The sequence below is a fragment of the Salvelinus fontinalis genome, chromosome 34 (genome assembly GCF_029448725.1).
Source record: "Salvelinus fontinalis isolate EN_2023a chromosome 34, ASM2944872v1, whole genome shotgun sequence".
Lineage (NCBI taxonomy): Eukaryota > Metazoa > Chordata > Actinopteri > Salmoniformes > Salmonidae > Salvelinus > Salvelinus fontinalis.
This window is the reverse complement of record NC_074698.1, coordinates 38,463,443-38,483,943: the sequence shown is the minus strand read 5'-3', so window position 1 is coordinate 38,483,943 and position 20,501 is coordinate 38,463,443. Positions and strand designations below refer to the sequence as shown.

Below are 20,501 nucleotides of genomic sequence, written 5' to 3'. Positions count from 1 at the left end.
GGGCCTGCTCTTAGATCGCATTGGGGCCCTGCTCCCAGCTCCACCGCGGGGCCCTGCGCCCAGCTCCACCGCGGGGCCCTGCGCCCAGCTCCACCGCGGGGCCCTGCGCCCAGCTCCACCGCGGGGCCCTGCGCCCAGCTCCACCGCGGGGCCCTGTGCCCAGCTCCACCGCGGGGTCTGCTCCCAGCTCTGCTCTGAGGCCCAGTGACATAGATCTCTTATGACAGTTTAAGTCTCTGAGGTGCTCAGTATTCCACCTGCCTGTCAGTATCGGTTTACCATCACCGTGATTTAGATCAAATTCCAATCCCAAGAAAAGCAAGGGTCACCAATGGGGGTGTGTGTGTGTGTGTGCGTGTGAGTGTGTGTGTGTGTTGAACTTCGCAATGAGCTAAAATGTTGACACAAGAGAAAAAACACCTAAACCACAAAAGCCACAACTCACAAACACACACATCAGTTCACACACACACACACACACACATGCGCGCATTCCCCAAACCCTTCACAAATAAGTGTAATACCTCATTACCAACACAGGGGAGAGAAGATCAACAAGGAACACCAGTCACAGACACACCTAGTCCAACCCAGTACACACAACCCTGGTCTGATCTCACTGTTGATGGAAAGACTGACAGAGGCTAAATGGTTTCTGGGCCCATATTCATACAGCGTCTCAAGAGTAGGAGCGCTGACCTAGGATCAGGTTCTCCCTGTCCACATGATGGTATTCATTATGATCTAAAAAAGGCAAAACTGATTTTAGATCAGCACTAATAGGTCTCTCTGTGTCGTCTCAACAGCTCCAGTAACAACAGGGTCAATATAGTAGAACAGCATCATGATCTGTAGTTTGGATATGAAAGATGAAGCAATGACTTTAAAAAGGTTATACATATGTATCAAGAACACATTCAGGGAGACAAATTATGTAGAATGTGGTTAAATCACAGAAATGGAGGATAATGTTGACGTGAGGTGATCTTCAACACACACAATACCACATTATTAAGACATAATGACAAGAAACAAATTCCCTCCAAAACAACAACAGCCCAAGTGAGCTGAGCTCTTACTACAGAAGAATCACACCCATCCACCTCATCCCCCCTAAACGGCAACCTATTCCCCATCCAGGAAAAGGGCTCTAATTTCAGACCCAACCCAGGAAAGCATGGCTCAGTGTGGCTCTGCCATCTTGGCTCCAGGTGTCGCCCACGTGTTGTGCGCTAGGCTTAATTAGCTGTAAACTGACGGTCCCGAGGCTGCAAGCGCATTAATGAGCCCTCCGCTCCCAAACAACACACATGTTGCAGTCAGAATCGAGCTGCGAGAGCTCTCTCCGTCTTTCTGTGCCAGCTGGCTCACACACACACACACACACACATCTCCTTGCCTCACTCCTCAAAAATAACACTTCACCAGCATAAGCTCACTGAAACACACACACACACACACACCTCTGTTCATTAGCTTAACCAGCTGGAACCTCTTCAACCCTCTCCTGAAGCCCGAGCCAGACTCCCATCCTGGAGCCAACCCACTGCACTCCATTCTGTCACCTTCCCCTCTAACAGAGCTCCTCTCTGTTGGGACCATCCTCCCATAATCATTAGCTGATTAGCTCACCTACCTGCAAATACACTGACATACAATCTCATAGACACACACCCACACGTCATGATCTCATAGAAACAAACAAACAAAAACAACTCTCTCAGAAAATGAACAAGCCTAACATCCCAAACTCTCCAAAATGTCCTGCACACAAAGCACAGTAGTGAACATTCTCTATTTCATTCCACATAAGAAATGCACTCCAACAGACTGGAGGGGAAGGACCCTGTCATAGAATCTAGATGAATTAACACTTAAATAATAACCGGCTTCAGCACAGGGATGAATGGAATAACCATATGATGTTATTATATGTCTCTGTGCAGGACATTTTTAGGACAGTAAAACCAGAACTGACACTGGAAGAGAGGCAGTGGGCAAGACTGTCCCAAATGGCACCCTATTCCCTATATAGTGCACTACTTTTCACCAGAGTACGGGCCTCGGTCAAAAGCAGTGCACTATATAGGGAATAGGGTGCTGTTTGTATTACTGCCAGCCCAGGCAGTAATACAGGGAGCTACAGTAGGCAGGCTAAAAGAGATGGAGGGAGAATGAATGGGGAAACTTCTGGGTAGAGTTAGCCGGTAGCCATTAGCAGGCCCTGCTCACACTTACAGGCCTGAGGCCAAACCACACGACCAACAACATTGGACACTTTATGGAACACAAAGCCTTCACTCTCTCATCCTGGAATATCCACGGCCTGAGGTCATCTGCCTTCGGCCTAAAGAGCAGGAACCTGGACTTCAAAGAAATTGGAAATACAGACATTGTCATCCTACAAGAAACAGGGCATAAAGGAGACGGACCCACTGGTTGCCCTCTCGGTTACAGAGAGCTGGTAGTCCCATCCACCAAACTACCAGGTGTGAAACAGGGAAGGGACTCAGGGGGTATGCTAATTTGGTATAGAGCAGACCTAACTTACTCTATTAAATTAATCAAAACAGGAACATTTTACATTTGGCTAGAAATTCAAAGGAAATGATCTTAACAGAGACAAATGTCCTCCTGTGTGCTACTTATATCTCCATACTTTAATGAAGACAGCTTCTCCATCCTGGAGGGGGAAAATCAATCATTTCCAGGCCCAGGGACATGTACTAGTCTGTGCCAACCTAAATGCCAGAACCGGACAAGAACCCGACACCCTCAGCACACATGGGAACAAACACCTGCCTGGAGGTGACAGCATTCCCTCCCCCATATGCCCCCCTAGGCACAAGTATGACAACATAACCAACAAAAACGGGTCACAACTCCTGCAGCTCTGTCGCACGCTGGGTATGTACATAGTCACTGGTAGGCTTTGAGGGGACTCCTATGGTAGGAACACCTATAACCCATTGCTCTTTATGGTTGTGAGATCTGGGGTCCGCTCACCAACCAAGAATTCACAAAATGGGACAAACACCAAACTCTGCATGCAGAATTCTGCAAAAATATCCTCAGTGTACAACGTAAAACACCAAATGCATGCAGAGCAGAATAAGGCCGATACCCGCTAATGATCAAAATCCAGAAAAGAGACGTTAAATTCTACAACCACCTAATAGGAAGCGATTGCCAAACCTTCCATAACAAAGCCATCACCTACAGAGAAATTAACCTGGAGGAGAGCCCCCTAAGCAAGCTGGTCCTGGGGCTCTGTTCACAAACAAACAGACCCCACAGACCCCAGGATAGCAACACTATTAGACCCAACCAAAACACATTGGAAAGAATTAACAAAAAAAACTGAGCAAACTAGAATACTATTTGGCACTGAACAGAGAGTACACAGTGGCAGAATACGTGACCACTGTGACCCACCCAAACTTAAGGAAAGCTTTGACTATGTAGACTCAGTGAGCATAGCCTTGCTATTGAGAAAGCCCACCGTAGGCAGACCTGGCTCTCAAGAGATGACAGGCTATGTGCACACTGGAAACTGAGCTGCACTTCCTAACCTCCTGCCAAATGTATGACCATATTAGAGACACATATTTCCCTCAGATTACACAGATCCACAAAGAATTAGAAAACAAACCCGATTTTGATAAACTCCCACATCTACTGGGTGAAATACCACAGTGTTCCATCACAGCAGCAAGATTTGTGACCTGTTGTCACAAGAAAAGGGCAACCAGTAAAGAACAAACACCATTGTAAATACAACCCATATTTATGTTAAGGGAAAATACATTTTGTACTTTCACTATTTGCACATCGTTACAACACTGTATATAGACATAATATGACTTTGAAATGTCTTTAGTCCTTTGGAACTTTTGTGAGTGTAATGTTTACTGTTAACTTTTATTGTTTATTTCACTTTTGTATATTATCTACTTCACTTGCTTTGGCAATGTTAACATGTGTTTCCCATGCCAATAAAGCCCCTTGAATTGAATTGAGTGAGTGGCAAGGGGGCAACAATGGGCATGAAAGAGAGAGAGAGAGACAGGGCAGAGGGGGACAGGTAGTTATGAGTTATGACTGCACACGCATTAAAACTAAATGCTCCAAACTCTCAAACGGTGACCTCACAAAATAAGATGTGCTTTTTGGTCCAAAATGTTTAAAACGTCAGTATAAACCATGTCATTTAGGATTACACGGAGGGAAGAGGAAGGTGAGGTGCAGGGTCGGGAGCATCAATCATAAAGGTCACAGGTACTAGTTCAGATTGTTTAAAACGTCAGAATAAACCATGTCATATAGGATTACACGGAGGGAAGAGGAAGGTGAGGTGCAGGGTCGGGAGCATCAATCATAAAGGTCACAGGTACTAGTTCAGATTGCAGATGTGCAACTCTTTCGATTTCGATTTCACTCTTCAGGACGAGCGCGGTAGCCTGGTCCCAGATCTGTTAGTGCAGCACAGCCAACTCCCATGGCAGCATAAACAGATCTGAGTCCAGGTTATGAGTGCAATAAAACAATGGTACACACACGCACGCAAATGCGCACACACACTCATCCATGTTAATTTGAATAGCATTATAATTGTTATAGTTCAGGTTCTTTAGAGGTTTCTGATTTCTTAAAAGGTCTAAATTACTTAACAGGTTTTCCCTTTTTTCTTCATCCAAATAATGTATTCTCACACAAACCGTCTTTCAGCGCTGCCAAAGAATGAGATGTTGATACTTCCTTGAGAATAAAAAGTGTTTGGGGTCAGAGAACGTCTAACAGCAGCACATCATGTGGCATCACGTCAACATTGTGAAATACAACCTCCATAAAGTACAGAATGTGAACTATCCAACAAACTGTCAACGTACTCAGAGCTGACACACATTCCCCGTTACACAAGGAATCAATCTAACCATGTTTCTAACCGTGGTTTTTCATACACCCAGTCACGCTGTCCGCTGGACTTGGGCCATCGCTGTTACATTTCAATTCAGAAGTGGCTAGATGGTTACTATAGCAACCTTGTTAACTGTGAACTTTGTCTGAAAACAAACAGGTTTTAATAAGTGGACTGTGTGTCCAAGACTGATTCCTCTTCTCCCGTTGTAAACGTGTGGGTGAGTTTCCAACAACAAGTCCTCTTCCATCCCTGTTGTAAACATGTCATGGCTGAACTATCACAGTCTACCTACCCAGATATGGGCTTCTCCTCAACAACAAGTCATCTTCCATCCCTGTTGTAAACATGTCATGGCTGAACTATCACAGTCTACCTACCCAGATATGGGCTTCTCCTCAACAACAAGTCCTCTTCCATCCCTGTTGTAAACATGTCCTGGCTGAACTATCACAGTCTACCTACCCAGATATGGGCTTCTCCTCAACAACAAGTCCTCTTCCATCCCTGTTGTAAACATGTCCTGGCTGAACTATCACAGTCTACCTACCCAGATATGGGCTTCTCCTCAACAGCAAGTCATCTTCCATCCCTGTTGTAAACATGTCATGGCTGAACTATCACAGTCTACCTACCCAGATATGGGCTTCTCCTCAACAGCAAGTCATCTTCCATCCCTGTTGTAAACATGTCCTGGCTGAACTATCACAGTCTACCTACCCAGATATGGGCTTCTCCTCAACAGCAAGTCCTCTTCCATCCCTGTTGTAAACATGTCCTGGCTGAACTATCACAGTCTGCCTACCCAGATATGGGCTTCTCCTCAACAACAACTTTGACCTCAGTTTTTTCCTTTCTGGATTATAGGCTCATAGATAATAATAAAAAAATAATAATAAATAATATAATATAATATAATATTATTATAATATAATAATATAATATAATATAATAATAAAAAATAATTGGAAAAATGATAGTTATTGATCAATAATGACAAGCTACTGAGGATGGTAGCTGACTCTATAGCCACTCCTATCTGTCATATCTTTAATCTGAGCCTAAGGGAAATGATTTGTCCTCAGGCCTGGAAGGAAGTCAAAGTCATTCCGCTACCCAAGAGAAGTAAAGTGGTGTTTACTGGTCCTAACAGCAGACGTATCAGCTTTTTGCTAGCTCTTAGCAAACTGTTGGGAAAAAATTGTGTTTGACCAAATACAATGCTAGTTCTCGGTAAACAAATTAACAACAGATTTTCAGTATACTTATAGAAAAGGGCACTCAACATGTACTGCACTGACACAAAATACTGATGATTGGTTGAAATAAATTGATAATAAGAAGACTGTGGGAACTGTATTGTTAGATCCTAGTGCAGCCTTTGATATTATTCACCATAACCTTTTGTTGAGAAAACTGATGTTTTATGGCTTTTCAACCTGTGCCATATCATGGATTCAGAGCTATATAACTCATAGAAATCAGAGGGTTTTCTTTAATGTCAAACATGTAAAGTGTGGTGTACCACACGACAGCTCTCTAGGCTCTTTACTAGTTCTATTTTTACCAATGACCTACCATAAGCATTAAACAAAGCCGGTGTGTCCATGTATGCTGATGATACAACCATATACATATCAGCAACCACAGCTAATGAAGTCACTGAAACCCTTAACAAGAGAGTAGCAGTGAGTTTTGGAGTGGGTGGCCAGTAATAAACTGGTCCTGAACATCTCTAAAACGAAGAACATTGTATTTGGTACAAATCATTCCCTGAGCTCTAGACCTCAGCTGAATTAGGTAATGAATGGTGTGGCTGTTGAACAAGTTGAGGAGACTAAATGACTTGGTGTTACCCTAGACTGTAAACTTTCATGGTCAAAACATATAGATTCATATAGACACCACACTCCAAAAAGCAAGTCCAGCAGGCTCTAGTTTTGTCTTATCTTGAATATTGTCCAGTCATATGGTCAAGTGCTGCAAAGAAGGACCTAGTTAACCTGCAGCTGGCCCAGAACAGAGCGGCACGTCTTGCTCTTCATTGTAATCAGAGGGCTGATATAAATACTATGCATGCCAGTCTCTCTTGCTAAGAGTGGAGGAGAGACTGACTGCATCACTTCTTATTTTATAAGAAACATTAATGTGTTGAAAATCCCAAATTGTTTGCATAGTCAACTTACACACAGCTCTGACACACACACTTACCTCACCAGACATGCCACCAGGGGTCTTTTCACAGTCCCCAAATCCAGAACAAATTCAAGAAAGTTTAGAGTATTATACAGAGACATTATTGCATGGAACTCCATTCCATCTCATACTGTTAAAATGAACAGCAAACCAGGTTTCAACAAACAGATAAAGCAACATCTCTCCCATGTTTGACCTAGATAGTTAATGTGTATGTATTAATATGTAGGCTATGTAGTTCTGTCATGGAGCTGTTCTTGTCTATGAATGTTCTGTATGTTCATGTCTCGTGTTTTGTGTTGACCCCAGGAAGAGTAGCTGCTGCTTTCGAGGATGGTCAGGGAAGGACAGCTAATGGGGATCCTAATAAAATACCAAAATACATCATAATCAAGTGACAACAACAACAGAAGGAGGACAAAACCAGTGGTGAAATCTGTTGGTTAGCCTCTAGGTCTCTCTGCCTCTCTATTTTTGCTCTCGTCCCTCCCTCCCTCCCTCTACCCCACCTCTTCTATTTCACAGCTCTTCCCTCTGGCCCAAAACAGTAATACTGTATAAGTTACTCTAGCAGCAGTCAGCCACAGAGCCTCATTGTCATGGCTGCCAGAGTCCACACCGCCTGGAAGCTAGCCCAACGTGCCCACTGCTAGTTTGGACTTCCTCTAACGACAAATGTGAGTCTGAATGACCATGAGATCCACATGCGCACACACACACCTCTCCTATAATGAAAAATAAGATTCTGAGCAGTCACACACACACACACACACACACACACACACACACACACACACACACACACACACACACACACACACACACACACACACACACACACAATGTTTAAAGTAACAGGGGAGAGAAGGTAGAGATTGGGGAGTGTCCGGTCTCAGCAATGCAGTTGACTGGTGTGTTTTCACTCCTTTGCCCTGCCCTCTCCTCCAAAACCCATTCCAGGCACTCTCTAATTTCACCAAAAGCAGCAGAAACCCAAATGAAGGAATCTGGCCTCCAAGAATCCAGAGAAACCATTTCCTTTCCCGTCTCCCTCTCTCCTCTTCCCTGCCAGGGACCACAGCCTCCGAATCTGCAGCCAGCTCTGGCCCAAAAGTATGAGGAGTATTTTCAGCTCTGTAATTCCAACACACACACGGATGGGACACAAACAGAGGCACGTGCACCACACCAAACCTTGTAACTAAGTATGGGCAGGGAAGAGGCCTCGCTAGGGAGGTCAGTAGATGCCTGTAGGAAGGGAGACTAGACGGACATTTTGGGGATGATTAGGGAAAGTACAGAGCCGTGGGGAGAGACAGATACATATCAGGTGTCTCTATAAGAAAACCATAAAAAAAGGGACAGTAACAAGCACTGAAAGGTAGTCAAATGTAAAATAAGCATGTTTTCACATAGAATCCTCTTTGGTTCTTTTAATCTCAGTCCTCTTTAAAGTGACTTAGTCCTCTTTGGATTCACATTGCTATGTTTAGAAGGGAACCAAGATCATTTTCCAACATTCACTCAATGCACTTTTTTTTTACAAACTGCAGGACAAGCCATTTAAATCAGAACATGTTATCGGACTTACATTTTGGAAGCTAATAGATTACAATTATTATGTCTTATGAATGCAATCAGACGATACAATTAACATGAAAATATTATCGGTAACAGAATTAATAGCAGAAGAATAACTGCAGATTAAATCATGCTGTAATTGTAAATTGTACACACAATGCAGGCTACTGCCCCTTAAATAATAGCTAGAATTGATTTAGGTGATTCTCACCAAATATGTTGTGGTCTTCTCACACCATTCAAACCCCCACAATGAAATACACAGCTTATGATCTCTGTTAGCCTACAGGAGCGAGTTTGGGAAGCCCTGATCTAGTGTGTGGTGCGAGAATAATGACAACTCAGACCACGTCTCGAGATGGTCTCAGTTCGGTTCTCTTCGGAGGCTCTTTGAGGGGTCTGAGTTCCTTTGGAGTCTTCACACTGCACAAAAAATGAATCGAACCGCACGGAGTTCACAAATATTGTCTGAAAGGGACTAAGTGGAAAACATCCTAAGATCAAAACGACACGTTTCGGCTGTGAGAGATTCTGAGAACGACAACACACACACACACACACACACACACACACACACACACACACACACACACACACACACACACACACACACACACACACACACACACACACACACACACACACACACACACACACACACACACACACTGCCAGCTATCTAAATGTACACTATGTGTGCATGCTTGCGCGTGTGGAATACGGCTCTTCCTGTCCAAAGCCTAAATTACCGAGCAAGCTCTCTTTCCCCGTAAATAAAGCAAAAATCACAGCTACAATTACTGTCTATATATTTACTCCACCTGCCTATAAGGGAACATAATCATGTCCATCCTAACCTTAACCAGAACCTTATGCCTAAACCTACCCCTAAATTAAGAGCAAAACACACATTCTCGATTTCATACATTTTCCCGATAAAGCGCATTTTGACTTGGCAGCTTGGCCATAGTGGGAACCGGAGAGATGGTGGTATACTGTAGCTACAAGCTGGGTGGAAGCTACATGTAGCATGGTTGCCCCATATGGTTATGCTTTAGCAAACCAACTGCCGTAACGAAGGTTAAGGCTATAGAAAGAGTAGGCTAAAGCACACCAAAGTTTGGCATCTCGGCTACGGTGGAACTAGCCTGGTCCCAGATCTGTTTGTGCCATCTTGCAAACTCATATGGTCATTGTCATGCCAAATGAACATAGCAACAGGTTTGGCGTCCAGGCTAGGCTTGAACAGGACACGTCAAAAATGTGCTCCATATGTCCCTGGATGGTACTGTACTGAATGAAAGCTAGCCCGGTCAACAGTGCTCTAGCAAGCAAACTCCTCTAACAACCACTTCACCCAGGTTTGGCTGGGGGTGGAATCAGGACACGCTTCAAGATATCGCCCTGGATGGTACTGCTGCACTGAACGCCTGCTGAACGATGACATGATTTGTTTAGTATAGTCAAAACACTTCATCACTTCTCACCTCCTTTAGAGGAGATACTCCCTCTAATAGTTACCAGCTTTCCTCCAGACATGGGTTCAAATACTACTGGAAATCATTTCAAATACTAGATTATGTGCTAAGTTGAGCTTGTCTGGCTTAAATGGGCCAATAGACTAGTCCCAAAAGTATACACCAAGCCCATGTTGCACTCCAGGCAGGCTAGAGCAAAGATTTGTATAAAGCCTAATTATTGTTATTTGTGTTTGAAAATTAGCATATGGAAAACACTTTTTTTTTTACTTTGCATTGTTGGAAAAGGGCTCGTAAGTAAGCATCTCATGGTAAAGTCTACATCTGTTGTATTCGCCGCATATGACAATTTGATTTGAAAGCGTTTGAACCAGGGCGGCTTTCCTCCGACAGAGGATTGTGGTGCAGTGTTCCGTGGCCTCGGTTGATGAGGAAACAATGGCTCAGTCTCACATGAAGAAATAAAACATAGTTATCTATGAGGTTAGCAACATACCCTGAGGGAAAGTTGAGACCGTTTTGAGACCGGTACTGTTTATATTGTGGCCTCGCCGGCAATTCGCTTCCATCAAATCATGAAAGAACAGACAGAGTTGTTACAATGCATTGTGGGGGCAGACACCAGATACCCTAGTGGAATGCATCTTAAAGACCCACTCTATCATTTAAAAACAACAAAACAGGAGCCCCACCACTTGATTTGATATAAACCTCAGAGATGGGGCTGGAGAAATGTTACCACTTAAAATCATAGATGGAGCTATGGACAGCATTCATAAGGGATATCCTTCAATAACCAATGAGCATCACAAAGACACCTGGGGGCATCACAAAGACATCATAAAGACATCTGGGGGCATCACAAAGACATCATAAAGACATCTGGGGGCATCACAAAGACATCATAAAGACATCTGGGGGCATCACAAAGACATCATAAAGACATCTGGGGGCATCACAAAGACATCATAAAGACATCATAAAGACATCACAAAGACATCATAAAGACATCTGGGGGCATCACAAAGACATCATAAAGACATCTGGGGGCATCACAAAGACATCATAAAGACATCTGGGGGCATCACAAAGACATCTGGGGGCATCACAAAGACATCACAAAGACATCTGGGGGCATCACAAAGACATCATAAAGACATCTGGGGGCATCACAAAGACATCTGGGGGCATCACAAAGACATCATAAGGACATCTGGGGGCATCACAAAGACATCTGGGGGCATCAAAGATATCACAAATACATCTGGGGGCATCACAAAGACACCTGGGGGCATCACAAAGACATCACAAAGACATCTGAGGGCATCACAAAGACATCTGGGGGCATCACAAAGACATCTGGGGGCATCACAAAGACATCTGGGGGCATCACAAAGACATCTGGGGGCATCACAGAGACATCTGGGGGCATCACAAAGACATCATAAGGACATCTGGGGGCATCACAAAGACATCTGGGGGCATCACAAAGACATCTGGGGGCATCAAAGACATCACAAAGACATCTGGGGGCATCAAAGACATCACAAAGACATCTGGGGGCATCAAAGACATCACAAAGACATCTGGGGGCATCAAAGACATCACAAAGACATCTGGGGGCATCACAGAGACATCATAAAGACATCTGGGGGCATCATAAAGACATCTGGGGCATCATAAAGACATCTGGGGGCATCATAAAGACATCTGGGGCATCATAAAGACATCTGGGGGCATCACAAAGACATCTGGGGGCATCACAAAGACATCTGGGGGCATCACAAAGACATCTGGGGACATCACAAAGACATCTAAAACCAAACCGCCGTCGGTTTCCCCCAGATGTCATTGTGATGCAGTGAATGTCTGTCAGATCCCCAGTGTTAACTGAAATGTAATGCTGTGTGTAATGCTGTGTTTAACAGTACTCTGAGACCCATGTATACACCCTCGATCCGGTCCAACTACCAGCCTCATTGTGTTTCTGTCTGTCCCAAATGGCCCCCACTTTCTCCTACATATTGCACTACTTTTCATCTGAGCACTATGGGCCCTGGTCAGAAGTAGTGCACTATAAAGAGAATAGGGTGCCATTTGGAACAGCAGCTGTGTGTTAGGATGTTAGGATGAACCACTGCTCTGCTCGTTAATGTCTACTCTACCACCCAGCATGGTGTTATTGGGAGTGGCGCTCCTCACGTTCTCCAGAGAGACATCTGAAACCTGTCAAGGGGGCTGAGATGATGGTGCTGGGGCTTTCTGGTTTAACCATAGTACACTTAGCAGGTCCTCTTGATAAATATGAGTGTGTAAGTGTGTGTGTGTGTGTCCGAAGCTCTGGGTCCTGAGTTCCAGACATGTGGACCCTTCACAAAGTCTTACTCCGATCCAAGCTAATGAGCAAGAACCCTTAAATGAGCAAACTGAAAACATTCCAGCAGCTTTTACTTCGGTTTCACAATGTTCTTTATCCAAACGCATCGAGAGACCTAAAGAAGTCATTTGAGTAGCAGTTAATTTCTAACAATGGTCCCATTGCCAAACACATCCACATAGTGAAGTAATAGTCCATGGGGTGCTGTCCTGTTGTTGAAGAGCTGGAGGTGTAGTCAGAAAGGTTCTCCAGTGTCTGACAGATTGACACACCTGAGGTAAATATTGTACTGGAGGGTTCAAACACCTGGACTGGAGCCAGTTATCCTCTCTCACATTGATTCAGCAAACACGCTCACAGTAAATAGACACACACACAGAGAGACTCATGTACACAAAGCCCAAGGCCACGTACAGAATAATCCATATGTAACTTTTCTCAACTTCCTTTCTGACAAGGCACCTGACATCAGTCGGCACAGAGGCCTCAAACAGTAATCCTTTTACAAAGGTGTCAGACGCCCCCCCACACACACACACACAGTGAGCTGTCCTCCAGGTATTTACACCCGAGCGGTGGGCGCTGAGTGGTGTGTAATATTTAATCTGCTGGCTAGAGCACGTATTGTTTTTCCGGCCGGTCTCTGTTTACATATGACAGAGGGAGACTAACACAGGGACAATATCACTAATGAAATCTCTCTGTTTACAGATGACAGAGGGAGACTAACACAGGGACTATATCACTAATGAAATCTCTCTGTTTACAGATGACAGAGGGAGACTAACACAGGGACTATATCACTAATGAAATCTCTCTGTTTACAGATGACAGAGGGAGACTAACACAGGGACTATATCACTAATGAAATCTCTCTGTAAACAGATGACAGAGGGAGACTAACACAGGGACTATAACACTAATGACATCTCTCTGGGAGGTCCCCTTCATGTCTGCTGCCAAAATGTGAGAGAATAATTTCTCAATGTTGCAAACCCTCGTGTGTGTGTGTGTGTGTGTGTGTGTGTGTGTGTGTGTGTGTGTCCCCTCCTCAATTCCACTCAAGTCCTCATTCCTGCCTCAAGTCCTCATTCCTTCGTCCTCATTCCTTCCTCCTCATTCCTGCTGGTTGTGATGGAGTACCATTGGAAAGCAAAGGAAAGGGGGATACCTAGTCAGTAGTACAACTGAATGCTTTCAACTGAAATGTGTCTTCCACATAACTCAACCCTTCTGAATCAGAGGTGCGAGGAGGCTGCCTTAATCGACATCCACGTGTCCCGCGCCCGGGGAATAGTGGGTTAACTGCCTTGCTCAGGGTTGATCGGCAAAAAGCTGGGACTGGGTTGCCATCGTCAACAACTCCGATAAATCCCAGTAAGGAAGTAACCAGTGGTCAGAGGTTCAAGGTCACACCAACTCCTACAACACCATTCATGATGTTCCCCTTGGTTCCCACGGGTAACCAGCTTGTGTACAGTTCGAATGAATCAATACTTAGATAAATCAGGGAGAACGGACAGTGGTGAGAGCTTTGGGCCAAAGCCACCATGTTTTTCAGTGGGACTAGGACATCTCACCCCGCTCCGCAGTGAAGTTTCCCTAGGTACAGATCTGGGATCAGCTTCCCCTCAACCAATCCTAATCTTAACCATAAGTGGGGAAAATGCACAACTGACCAAAGACCAGCATGTAGGGGCAAGTTCACCCTACACCATCCCACCACAGCGTGGGGCTAGGCCTACAGACTGACAGGGCAGCTTCCAGAGGGAAGGGTAAGGAGGTCAGACATTATAAATCAACACAGAGAAGGAGAGCTGACCGTGCCGGAGGTTCTCCATCTAGTGAAGTGTTAGACAGAGACACACAGAGTAACACGCTTTAACCCTCTGATACCTGGTCCGGCAGGCTGACCTCCGCTGACCTCCAGGACAAAGTCACAGAGAGCCAGGTCCTACTCCCACTGCAGGTCAGTCATACAGAATGTATCACCCCTGTTCACTGTTAATCTACCCATTCATTCTATGAGCTCTGTCAAGCAGCATACATTCACTGGATCGATTGCAATGAATGCTGGTTCTGGTTAGTTCTTGTGGGTTAGGGGAGATGTGGAGTCCAGTAGAGTGACTTACCTGAACAGGTGTCAGCTGGGCTCTTGGGTCAAAGACTCGCAGCTTTTTGTCCTAGAAAACAGAGGAGAGGAAAGACGCGTATTGGGGTTACTTGGAAAACAACACAGAAGTACTTAAGACCATGCTAACATTTTCTGGTGTTCAGTTCCATATGCCTGTCATGATTTAGAAGAGTAAGAAAGGGACCAATCAGTTTGGGCTTCTGATTCAAATCTAAAGATCTGTCAATATTGTTTTGTGGCGTTGATTTAACCAGTGCAACAGAGCATTCTCCTGGTATTTGTAGAAGCCAATCATGATTACAGTGAACCACTTTAAATATTGAAATAACTTCCCATAGTTCATGAAATGACTGACGATTTCATTTCAGCAGACACCAATACACTCACTGGACAGTTTATTAGGTATAACACGCAGTTCACAAAAATGGTTTGCTCCTACAGACAATGAGTCACGTGGCCGTGGCTTGCTGTATAAAACAGACAGGCATCAAGGCATTCAGTGGGCAAAACCAGTGGCCTAAGCGACTGAGCGTGGTATGATCATCGGTGCAAGGCGGGTACCAGTTCCAGTATCTCAGAAACGTCCGGTCTCCTGGGCTTTTCACGGCGCAGTACAATAATAACGGCAGTACAACTCATCGGTCCTCTTCACAGATGGGCTATTGCAGCAGACTTCAACACCGGGTTCCACTCCTATCAGCTGAAAACAGGAAGAAGTGGCTCCAGTGGGCACGCGATCACCAACACTGGACAATTGAGGAGAGGAAAAACATGGCCTGGCCAACAAACCCTGGTTCCTGTTTTATCATGCTGACAGCAGAGTCAGGAGTTTGCGTAAGCAGCATGAGTCCATGGCCCCACCCTGCCTGGTGTCAACGGTACAGGCTGGTGGCGGGGATGTAATGGTGTGGGGAATGTTTTCTTGGCACAGGTTAGGTCCCTTGATACCAATTGAGCAATGTTTCCATTCCCCAAAGAATTCAGGCTGTTCTGGAGGCAAAGGGAGTTCCGACCCGGTACTAGATGGGTGTACCTAATAAACTTTCCTCAGAGTGTATTAAAAACTAAAAAATATGTTTTAAGTGAGAAGTAGTTTGAAGACAAAAAATATAGGAAATTCACATGAGCACCATAATACCTACTCCATCCATGCTCTACCAAGGTTTTCCAGCACACAGCTTTGACCTACTACAGTAGCTATGTTGGTCTATTGTACTTCAAACAATGTGTATGCAGGTTGCTTAGGATTCAAACTTTCTCTGACTATGTAACTGGAGCCAGGAGTTACAGCAGACTATGTAACTGGAGCCAGGAGTTACAGCAGACTATGTAACTGGAGCCAGGTGTTACAGCAGACGATGTAACTGGAGCCAGGAGTTACAGCAGACGATGTAACTGGAGCCAGGAGTTACAGCAGACGATGTAACTGGAGCCAGGAGTTACAGCAGACTATGTAACTGGAGCCAGGAGTTACAGCAGACTATGTAACTGGAGCCAGGAGTTACAGCAGACTATGTAACTGGAGCCAGGAGTTACAGCAGACTATGTAACTGGAGCCAGAAGGTGTTCCTGACCATGTGGTCTGAACCGGTAAAACTCTGGGCCCTCTATATGTATCAGATCTGACTGATCCTATGAGCCCTTTTCCATAGAACATCTCAGGGTAGGAGATGCTGATCTAGGATCAGGCCCTACCTGTCCATATTTACCCTACCACCCCTTCACTTCACCCCCACTGGCCCTCAGCATACGGCAGTAATCAGGCCAACCAATCAGAGGGGATCCTCTGTCATTGAGAGGAAATGGGATGTAATGGGAACCGTGGGTGTGTGTGTGTGTGTGTGTCACTCAATTTGACACAGGGCTCAGATATCACAGTGAAACACTGACAGAAACATACAGCGTAATAACAGGTAACAACTGTAATAACCCTCAGACCAAACACAACCCCCACCGAGACATTAACACGTAATAACAGGTAACAACACAACCCCCACCAAGACATCAACACGTAATAACAGGTAACAACACAACCCCCACCGAGACATCAACACGTAATAACAGGTAACAACACAACCCCCACCAAGACATCAACACGTAATAACAGGTAACAACACAACCCCCACCAAGACATCAACACGTAATAACAGGTAACAACACAACCCCCACCAAGACATCAACACGTAATAACAGGTAACAACACAACCCCCACCGAGACATCAACACGTAATAACAGGTAACAACACAACACCCACCGAGACATCAACACGTAATAACAGGTAACAACACAACCCCCACCAAGACATTAACACGTAATAACAGGTAACAACACAACACCCACCAAGACATCAACACATGTCAGAAAGAATCAGGGCAATGACACTGACTGATACAAGGACTCAGGTTCTTGTGCACTTACACAGTGAAAGCACAAACACACACACACAACAGACACACACAGCCAGGAAACAGACCGACATGAACCTTTCTGTGACACACACACACAGCCCAGCTGAAATCAAAGTTGAAGAAGGTGATTGTTGAGAGGAAGGGGTTCCCTGGCCTTGCCTTCAAAGACCCAGTTCAAAGTGTGTGTGTGTGTTTTCCCCCAGCAGTCCCCACTTTGGATGATGGATTTATTTGCTGTTTACTGCTTGGAATAACAAACAGGGGTTTTCCTAATTCTAAAGCGCTGTGTGTGGTGTGGTGTGGTGTGGTGTGGTGTGTGTGTGTGTGTGGTGACAGCCCACCCACAGGTTAGTGTAGCCTAAGGCTGTGGCATTGGGCCTCTGTGACCCAGGCTTAAGCCAGGGCTCAGAGACCACAGTGCCAAGCCCAGTCCCAGCAACACACACACAGCAGGGAAAACACAGCAGACAAGGCAGGGTGGACAGATCATCAACCATCGCCTCTAGAGACTGGCTGCCCTTACTGACCTTAACACACTACACACACACACACCCGCACACACCACACTTGCCAAAAGAGAACTATTCAGTGTTCTAACAACAAACAAAGTCATCTGCCGGAGGGGAAACTATCTGGCTGCAAACAGCTGGATGATGTTATTCCCATGCAGATGTGCCCACTAGTATAAATAGACACACTCAAACAGACCCTCATAACCACCTGACAATAACCTATTGGCTTTAAACACACACATGATCCACCCTCTCATAAACACACAGATGGGGTGGCCACACTCTCCCTAACACAAACACAAGTGGTGTGTGTGTGTGTGTGTGTGTGTGTGTGTGTGTGTGTGTGTGTGTGTGTGCGCAGAGACTGCAGCTGTTTAATCAAAGCGGCATAGAACTAAAATCATTCTCAAGCTGTTGTTAATGAGTTCTACCCTGCTGTAGAGCTTTCACACACACACAGCCAACATCCCCTTTCCAGTTGTCCATGGCAACTCCCCACAAAAAACAGTGTCAATCCCCAGTGACTGACAGCCCAGACTGTGTGACATCAGGAGGAGTTGGCTCACACACTGATAATAACTAATAATATTTCTTTATCATGGGAATGTGTGTGTGTGTGTGTGTGTGTGTGTGTGTGTGTGTGTGTGTGTGTGTGTGTGTGTGTGTGTGTGTGTGTGTCTATTAAACGGAGCTGGATAAAAAAGTATATCCAATATGAAGAGAAAGGGGAAAATCTGTTCACCGTTTTGAACCCATAATGTGAAAAACCCACATTAACAGAAGCTATAAGACTCCAGAGAGGTCATACCTGCTGCTGCAGAAGCTATAAGACTCCATAGAGAGGTCATACCTGCTGCTGCAGAAGCTATAAGACTCCATAGAGAGGTCATACCTGCTGCTGCAGAAGCTATAAGACTCCAGAGAGGTCACACCTGCTGCTGCAGAAGCTATAAGACTCCATAGAGAGGTCATATCTGCTGCTGCAGAAGCTATAAGACTCCATAGAGGTCATACCTGCTGCTGCAGAAGCTATAAGACTCCATAGAGAGGTCATACCTGCTGCTGCAGAAGCTATAAGACTCCAGAGAGGTCATACCTGCTGCTGCAGAAGCTATAAGACTCCATAGAGAGGTCATACCTGCTGCTGCAGAAGCTATAAGACTCCATAGAGAGGTCATATCTGCTGCTGCAGAAGCTATAAGACTCCATAGAGAGGTCATACCTGCTGCTGCAGAAGCTATAAGACTCCATAGAGGTCATATCTGCTGCTGCAGAAGCTATAAGACTCCATAGAGGTCATATCTGCTGCTGCAGAAGCTATAAGACTCCATAGAGAGGTCATACCTGCTGCTGCAGAAACTATAAGACTCCATAGAGGTCATATCTGCTGCTGCAGAAGCTATAAGACTCCATAGAGAGGTCATACCTGCTGCTGCAGAAGCTATAAGACTCCATAGAGAGCTCATACCTGTTGCTGCAGAGGCTATAAGACTCCATAGAAACGTCATACCTGCTGCTGCAGAAGCTATAAGACTCCATAGAGAGGTCATACCTGCTGCTGCAGAAGCTATAAGACTCCATAGAGAGGTCATACCTGCTGCTGCAGACAACAGCATGGGGGGAAAATGAAAGACAAACAGAGGTAGTGAGAGAGGAATGGGTTAGGAACTGTTTCTCTTTTTGGTGTAGGATTGATGGAACAGGTTAGGGAAGATGAACTGCTGTGTTTAAAAACTGTTTGTCTGTTTCAGCCCTAGCTGGAATTATGCATCTCTAGGCCCCTAAACCTGGGTAGTATGTATTAGAGCACACCATAGCAAAACGTTTTGCAACAGAAAACAAAAATGAGCGTCTCTTATTGGTAGTTTCCAGTCGCTCCGTTTTCTTCCATTTAGTGCCTAATGAACACACCCCAGGACTGTTATGATGAGTGCTGCTCGCTGGGTGACGGATGGATGGCCACGGTCTCCCTTCATCTGACGTAGTGCACCCCCATGTTCACCCATTTGGGTGAGCCCGGCCTCAACTGAACACACGTTGGCAGGGCCTATTTGCTTAAATAAAGGGTATCGGAGAGATTGAATGGCCCATTGAGTTAAATTACACCCCAGGTCTCAGTCAACCCAGAGAAGCCAGAACCCCCAGACGCTCTCATCTAGTGTCACATTACTCCTCCACTCTGTTTTTCCCTTCTTTTTCTGTCTTTCGCTTTTTCTCTTTCTTCTCTGTCCATCTCTCGGCCTCACTCACTCGCTCAGTCTCTCCCCCCCTCTCTCTCCCTCTTTCTCCACCCCTCCGCTCTCTCTCTCTCTCCACCCCTCCGCTCTCTCTCTCTCTCTCTCTCTCTCTCTCTCTCTCCACCCCTCCGCTCTCTCTCTCTCCACCCCTCCGCTCTCTCTCTCTCCACCCCTCCGCTCTCAGGCCAGCAGCAGCCTTCCTAAGGACCATCATCATGTTAAGAGTAATTCTGGTCTGAGCACGGGCCCTCACTGACTGACTGATGGCTGAAATCCTTTCTGGTCACTGGGAAATGACCCCCACTCTGACACACACAATTGTCAAGCACACAGAGTCATACGACAGCCTGTCTCTCTGTAGGGTTTTGATCTTGCTTGGTCTACTAAAAGGTTCCTTAAGGAAACTTTTTTAAATGTTTTGCAACAGAAACCTACAATTAGCATTTCTTATTGCACAAGTTCAGGTAGTCCTTCCGTTTTAATCAAAAATACATATTTTTATGTTTGGCGACAAATGAACACAAAGCACCCAGGGCTCTTGCTCTGTCTCATTTTTTAATGTATTTTTTATTTCAGCTTTATTTAACCAGGTAGGCTAGCTGAGAACAAGTTCTCATTTACAACTGCGACCTGGCCCAGATAAAGTAAAGCGACACAAA

The 20,501-nt window shown here is 45.2% G+C and overlaps 1 protein-coding gene across 1 annotated transcript in view; it reads right to left on the bottom strand.

Annotated features, from left to right (window-relative positions):
• Positions 1–20,501, bottom strand: part of LOC129833860 (coronin-7-like) — a 71,616-nt gene that overhangs the window by 31,580 nt on the left and 19,535 nt on the right. The window contains exon 7 of the mRNA XM_055898697.1: positions 14,683–14,733. Coding sequence (XP_055754672.1) covers positions 14,683–14,733 — 51 coding nt within the window. The remainder of the gene's footprint in view (positions 1–14,682; positions 14,734–20,501) is intronic.